The 7,118-nt window shown below is 43.5% G+C and overlaps 1 protein-coding gene across 1 annotated transcript in view; it reads right to left on the bottom strand.

The window, feature by feature from the left end:
- Positions 1-7,118, bottom strand: part of LOC102384022 (dynein heavy chain 5, axonemal-like) — a 303,673-nt gene that overhangs the window by 102,059 nt on the left and 194,496 nt on the right. The window contains exons 56-57 of the mRNA XM_025201485.1: positions 5,606-6,270; positions 1,135-1,415 (exon numbers count right to left, since the gene is read on the bottom strand). Coding sequence (XP_025057270.1) covers positions 1,135-1,415; positions 5,606-6,270 — 946 coding nt within the window. The remainder of the gene's footprint in view (positions 1-1,134; positions 1,416-5,605; positions 6,271-7,118) is intronic.

Below are 7,118 nucleotides of genomic sequence, written 5' to 3'. Positions count from 1 at the left end.
ATCCCCGCAAGTTCTCCCCCCCCCCCCCCCCCCCCAAAATCCTGTGATTCTGATCATGCATTACATAAACTGGTCAGAGGGAAATCTGCATTATATTAAGGATGATAGCATTCAGGAAGGCCAGCCCAAAGGAGAGAACAAGGCCTTGAACTACAACTCCAGAAAGGAAAGCACCGACACAAAAATTAAATGTAACATTTTGTTGAATTGATTAGAAATTACTTGTTTCCAAATCATGGAGAACCAGCCCAAAATGAAACATTTAATTTATATCTTTCTAATGGAAGAACAAAAATGTTCTCTTGGAAGTTTCTACTTTTGCAGAAACTGCATTTTCCCAAGGAAAAACCATTCCAATTGAACATTCCTAACCAGTTAGACTCTGACTTTCACAACTTGGAGCTACACAAATGCTTAATAACTGAAACCCTTCACATTATATGTGCCTGTATGTCAGGCATTAATCAACAGAAGGCAGAAAAGAAGAAAGGCATCATCAAATACTGCAACTGGGTAGGATCCCCATATGCTGGCTTTGCACTTATGATGTAAGCAATCTCATAACTGCTCTAAATTACCCATCACTTTCACCCATATCGACTACACACTAGCCAGCAAATTGGTGCAATGTAGCTTTTTGTATGTTATATCCACTTTGTGCTTTGTCGCACCACTTCTTGTATTTATTATTTAGTGCATAGTGACTGCCAGTATAATTGACACTGTGTATGCTTTGTACAAGCAAGTCACTTCAAATGTTCAAAAACAGTACAGTTTGCTTTACCTTGACATAGCATCCTATGCCAACACAGTGCAATGAAGAATCAGGCCAACTGGCATCAACTTGTTTCTGGCAAGTATAAATGCAAGTATGTCAGGCAATTCTATTTTTTGGCACTATGCATAAGTGCCAAAAATTGCAGTTACATGGCTGTGTCATTGCCATTTGGTCACAAAGTGAAAAAGGATTTCACCTGAGCTCCTTCTATGTGTTTATTATATCAACAGGTAAGGGTTTTCAGAGGTGATATCTTTTATTGGACCAACTGTACAGTTGGGATAAAGTTAGACAAGCTTTTGAATTAAAAGCATTCTTCTTTAGGTATGAATTTATTATATCAATTCAGTTCTGACCTGGAGTGCTGCTTCGGCTTCCTCCAGCGCAGGTCTTGCAGCCTCCAGTTTTTCTTCAGCTACTGCTTTATCCATGGCAATTTCATCCACAATGGCCTGGGCTTTGTCTTTCACCTTTTGAACCTGCATTTTCACCTTTTCAGAAGCTTGAGCTTTCATAGTCACTTCCAGTAAAACTTCATCAGCTTTTTTTGAAGCAGCAGCCAAGTCTTGTTCTTTTACCGCCAGCTCTTTTGACAAATGGCTTATAGAAACCTCAGCTTCCATCAGTTTTGTAAGACCTGCCCAAAGCAAATTATATTTTTTGCTCTTGCAACAAGTAAGAAATAAGTCTGGGTGACTGAAGTTAGTCATGCCTCTTCATATTTAAACACCTAAGGCTCCCTCTACACATTATAGGTACAGGGCAATTAACTGGTTAATTGCTCAATTACCTTAAGACCAGCTACATGTGCAAAGTACTTATCACATAGTAAAAAGCTCCAACTAGGTATAAAGTGAGACCTCAAAAATGCGTACTAATTTTATAGCTGGTTGCTATCAAGCTTTAATCTGCACATGCAGCAGGATCTCCCCTGCAACTGGGAACCCTGTTGGCTGACAGGGCTCCTAGCCACAGGAGTGCACCATGCCCAGCATGAAACCACAGGGCCCTGGGATTCAAGGCAACTGCGATTTCCAGGGCTCTGGGGTACATGAAAATGCTAGGCCCGGGAGACTGTGGTTGCTGCAAACCCCAGCCCTGGGGCACCCTCACAAGTGGGAGCCCTCAACTGGGGGGGCTCCCATACCTGGGTTTTTGATTCTTGCTGGATTCTGGAATCAGGCTGCCCCTGCACCAGCAACAAGATGCAATGGGATCTAATGCACAATCTCTCAATTGTGCCTCCTGCCATGCATGTGTGGCATGGCAGGAAGCATGATTATGAGGATTGTGCATTAGATCTCATTGTGCCCTTACCTGTATGTGTAGAGGTGGCCTAAATAAGTGGCCTAAGGTCGAAAACACTTACATGTGCTCCTGTCTTGCAAAGGTATCACTTTGCTCATTTCTTTAGAATTATTCATTTACCCTGGAGACATAAGAATCATGGCTTTAATCATATACTTTGGTGCCTAAATATAGATTTGCATGCCTAAATACTGTAGGTGTTTATTTTTCCAATTTTTTTTAATTCCTTAAAACTGTTAGACCATATTACATGATATTCATTAAAAGAATAAACAGTGACTAGGAACCTGAAATGTGAAGAAATATTTTTAAAAATTGTAAACATTTGGTAGTGCTGATGTACATTTCTATGAAGTCCACAAGCCCAACAGATGCTTTATGAATCCAAAGGAGACAGAGAAAAAGGAACTTGGTAAATTCGTCCTAAACTGAATGGAACTGGGCAAAGTGGGGAGAGCTGGGGGAGCAAAAGAACATCTAAGTTCAACATTACACAGGAATCTGGAAGAGCTGAGCAAGCTCCCAGTTCTGTGAGGTTCCTAGGCTAGACATGGGCATTGCAAAGAGCTATACATGGGCATGAGTGAGTGAACAGGGGCAGCAAACAGAGCAGTTCGCAAGCAGTTCACTGGCAGCAAGAGGAGGAAAGGGAAGAGGAAGAGAAGCTAGGCACCAGACATCCGATCCTGCTCTGCGAAGCTAAGTGAGACTGGTGCCTGTGTGTTTGGCTTGCTGAGTGTTTGTTTGGTGGTCTGTGTGTTTTGGTGTGTGCTCTGAGCAGCTGGGAGTGCTGCCAGCCAAGGGATTGCTGGGTGATTGCTGCCTGTGTCTAACAAAAGCCCCAAAATTAATATTTATTTTCTAAAATTTTTAGGGGCCCTGTGGGCCTGATAGAATGGCCTTGCAGGTTGGATCCAGCCCGTGGGCCATATTTTGCCCACTCCTGGTTTAACCCCAGCACTTTTTCCTGCCTAGAGCAGGGGGTCGGACTTGATGATCTACAAGGGCTTCCAATCCTAGAAATCTATGAAATCTATGAAAAGGTAGCACAACAAATCCAAGCCCAGCCAGGTATAAAGGAGATTCCCTGAGTGACCAGGGAGCACATGAACAAGGGTAGCAAACGGAACAGTTTGCAAGTAGTTTGCAAGTCAGTTCGGTGCCTCCCTCTTTGAAGGAGAGCCTTTATGGTAAGCTCTTTCATTAATAAAGAGTAACTAACCTACATATATTTAGTGTAAATAGCTAAAACTCAGCATTTAGACCAATACTAAAGCTCCTTGCTTAACTAGAGTTGTGAGCGAGGGGGAGTTTGCTAGGTTTGCTGGAAATGCTTTCTTACCTTCCTTCACTGTGAGCTTGGTGAGAGGAAGCAGGTTAGCAGGAAAAAAGGAAGCTTTTGGGGCTGAGGAGCAACAAAGAGCCAGATTACAGGGGGATTTGCTAGGGAAGGTCTCTTGGAAAGAAGGGCAGGAAGAGAGAGGCAGTGAATTAAGAGACCCAGAGAAATGGCTGGAGAACACTGCAATGCCAGAGCCACTGCCACTGCCAGTTTTTCCTCTGCTTGCACCTAAGAGGTGTCTGCTCCAGGCAGGACTGTGGGGATGATGCCCCCCTGCCCTGGCAGCAGAGAGCTCCCAGCCCTGCTCGCAATCACGGAGTTGGGGCTGGGAAATGAGAATCTGCCATCTGGAGTACTGTGGCATCTGGAGTACTGTGTCCAGTTTTGGGCCCCTTGCTAAAGAAAGGATGTGGACAAATTGGAGGGCAATGAAAATGGTTAGGGGGCTGGGGCACATGACTTAAGAGGAGAGGCTGAGGGAACTGGGTTTATTTAGTCTAGAGAAGACCCAGGAGGGGATTCAATATCAGCCTTCAACTGCTTGAAGGGTGGTTCCCAAAGGGAGCAAGTTGCGGTAAGAAAAGTGTAGGTTAGATATTAGGAAAAACTCTCCCACTAGGAGGGTAGTAAAGAACTAGACAGGCTACCTAGATAGTTTGTGGAATCTTCATCCTTGAAGGTTTTTAAGACCTGGCTAAACAAAGCCTTGGCTGGGAAGATCTAGCTGGGATCATCCTAATTTGAGCAGGGGGGTGGACTAGATGACCTCCTGAGGTCCCTTCCAAACCTCATTTTCTATGATTCTATGACTGCATTCACATAAAAAACTTAGACAAAAAAATCACATATATAACTTTTTTTTTCAAATGCACGAACACATGTAAATCATCACTTTGCACACTCTCAGAACAAACAGACTTCTACTGTCATGCAGCTAGCAAATCACACTCATGGACACCTAACACATGGAACAGAATCTGGCCCTAAGTGAATGTATTTAGAGTTCTAAATAAAAGAAAGTCCTACACTAAAAAAGAAATAGTTAATTACACACCCTACCTGAACACACACATAGTGGATGCACCCACAATAAGTTTCTACTTAAAGCACTAATTCAACCTCTTCCTTACTACGTACTATATTTACCCAAATCCAAGATGATCCAGAATTTAAGATCACGCCCCAATAATTAGATTCTATTAATAGAAAATGTATAAATTTGTTATAATTTACCATGCGCAGAATCTATTTATTGGAGGGTTGTCTTAAATTCATCCCCCCACCACTCTAGTGGGGAAAGCACTGTCAGGGGCCAGATGATGGGTAGGCAGTAGTGAGCAGGCAATGAAGAGGCTGTAGGGAGTAGGCAGCGGGGGAAGCAATCAGGGGCATGTGGTGAAAGAAGCAGTGAGGGGGCAGGTGCTAGAGGGCAAGGAGTGGGGGAGGCAGTGTGAGAGGAGGCGGCTGCGGGGCAGGCAACAGGGAGGGTGAAGCAGCTTAAGCCTGACCCTTGCTCCCCCGAACCTCGTCTCCTGCTGCCTATCCTCCCTACCCCTTTCCCTCCTCACTGTCTGCCCCCCCCTTCTTCCCCCTGCCATTTTCTTCTCCTGCAGCTTTTACCCCTCCCTGCACCCTACCTCTTGTTCTGCTTTAGCCTACGGCAAAGGAAATGCTCGTGCTCTCAGTCCGGATTGGCCTGGTAGCACCAGCCACAGCTTCAGCCAGACCCCAAGCTGCTGCCAGAAATGCTGTACCCCCTGCCATGGCTGCTACTTGGCTGGGCTGGGGCCAGAGGAGGGTAGGGGACAGAGGCTGCAGAGGAAGATGGGAGGAAAGGGGGGCGGGGTGCCCAATGATGTGGGTGCAGGGTGGGGAACAGGCTGCAGGATGAAGGGATGTGGGGGGGGAGGGGGGCTAGAAGGGGGACAGGCAGCAGCTGCAGCACTGGCTCCAACCCCAGGTTGGGGTCAATACTGCAGCAGCTGCCTGTCCCCTCTTTCCTCCTTGTGCTTGATTCCAAAATAAGAGGCCCTTTTCCTCCCATGTTATATGAGGGGAAAAAGCTTGTCTTGGAATCAAGTAATATGGTATGTGTGTGTACACCCACATGCTACATCAACACACCTGAATGTCAATGCAAACTTCTTCACTTTGTTTAAAAATCAAGCATACTGTACCTGTTTTCATGCGGCTGGAAGAATTTTCAACTTCAGTGAATTTCTCTTTGTAGATGGTTTTGTAACCTCTGATGAAGGACAGATAAGATTTTGGAGTCACAAATGTTTGACGTCTGTATCGTTCAAAGTAGTCAACACATTTTTCAGCTACAATATCTTGAAATGTTCCCATAGTGTTAACCACACTTTGTTTGACTTCATCTGTGCATTCAATTTTGTAGGATTCTAGAAAATGGTGTGCAACTGCTATTAGAGCATCTTTAGGCCAGCGCTGAAACCAGTCCATGGTACATCCTGAAATCAAACCTGGAAACTTTAGTGCATGAGTTCTGAACTTCTCACCAACAGGAGAAAAACAAAGAACCACATGCAAATTGTTGCGAACACGAGTAAGAAAGTAATCATAAAGATTTTCATTGGTTGGAGAAAGTCTTGGGTGTTCTTTCTTCATTGCTGGTATCAGGTCTTGTGTTATTTCATCTATCTCCTCTCGTGTAAAAAGATTGGAAACCTCACCTGAAGCCAAAACATTGTTCATATACTCGAGAAAAGACTCATCTTTGATTTCATTGTCTGTAAATATAAAGGTAACACCCTTTCCTTTCTGTCCAGCAGTGCAGTACAGAGTTTTCAGATCATCCAAAAGGTTATTGGTGCCATATGTTCTAAGAGGGGTAAAGGTTAAAAATGGAGAATGCAAAACGACTAGGTTATTTAATAATATACTAATTTATTGTCTGGCTCAATCCCAAATAACAGAATATAAATATGCAAAAATCTAGAACTCTTGGTTCCAAAATGATACCTTTTATTTGACCAACTGAGAAATTGCAAAAAAAACCCCAAACACTTTTTCTGCAAGCTTTTGGGCTCATGCAGCCTTCATAAGGCTCAAGGAACGTTCAAGACGGTAAAAAGTCCCCATATGCAGGAAATAAATATGAGGACTTTCATAGATTCATAGACTGTAGAGTCGGAAGGGACCATAATAGATCATCCTGTCCGACCCCCTGCCCCTGGCAGGAAAGAGGACCGAGGTCATATGACTTTACCATCTTGAACTTTCCCTGAGCCTGATTAAAGGTGCGTAAGCCCGCAAGCTTGCAGAAAAAGAATTTTTTTTTTGGTAATTTTTCAGTTGGTTTATAAAAGGTATCATTTTGGAACCAAGAGTTCTAGATTTTTGCAATTCTTTTTGTCTCAGACCAACACGGCTACCACATACATCCCTGAGAATATAAACATGAAATTCATTTATGCTACCTCCCTTCCCAAACTCAAACCACTGAATTATGTTAGTTTTTTCTAAAGCCACCTTGGATTAATTCAGCATTTACACAAAGTAGGGTAACTACCCTGAAAACAATGAGACTGCACCCTGAAATAAAGGGTGCAGTCCCATTCCTCCCCCAATCCTCCCCACTTCAAAAAAAAAGCCCACTGATTCAATAGTAAATAAATGATAAAGAAAATGTTTTTACATTTTGTTGAAGCTCTCTTACACTGTTAATAC

The sequence above is a fragment of the Alligator sinensis genome, unplaced genomic scaffold (assembly GCF_000455745.1).
Source record: "Alligator sinensis unplaced genomic scaffold, ASM45574v1 scaffold386_1, whole genome shotgun sequence".
Taxonomy (NCBI): Eukaryota; Metazoa; Chordata; order Crocodylia; family Alligatoridae; genus Alligator; species Alligator sinensis.
Note: the sequence above shows the minus strand (reverse complement) of the source record. Positions and strands in the feature narration are given on the sequence as shown.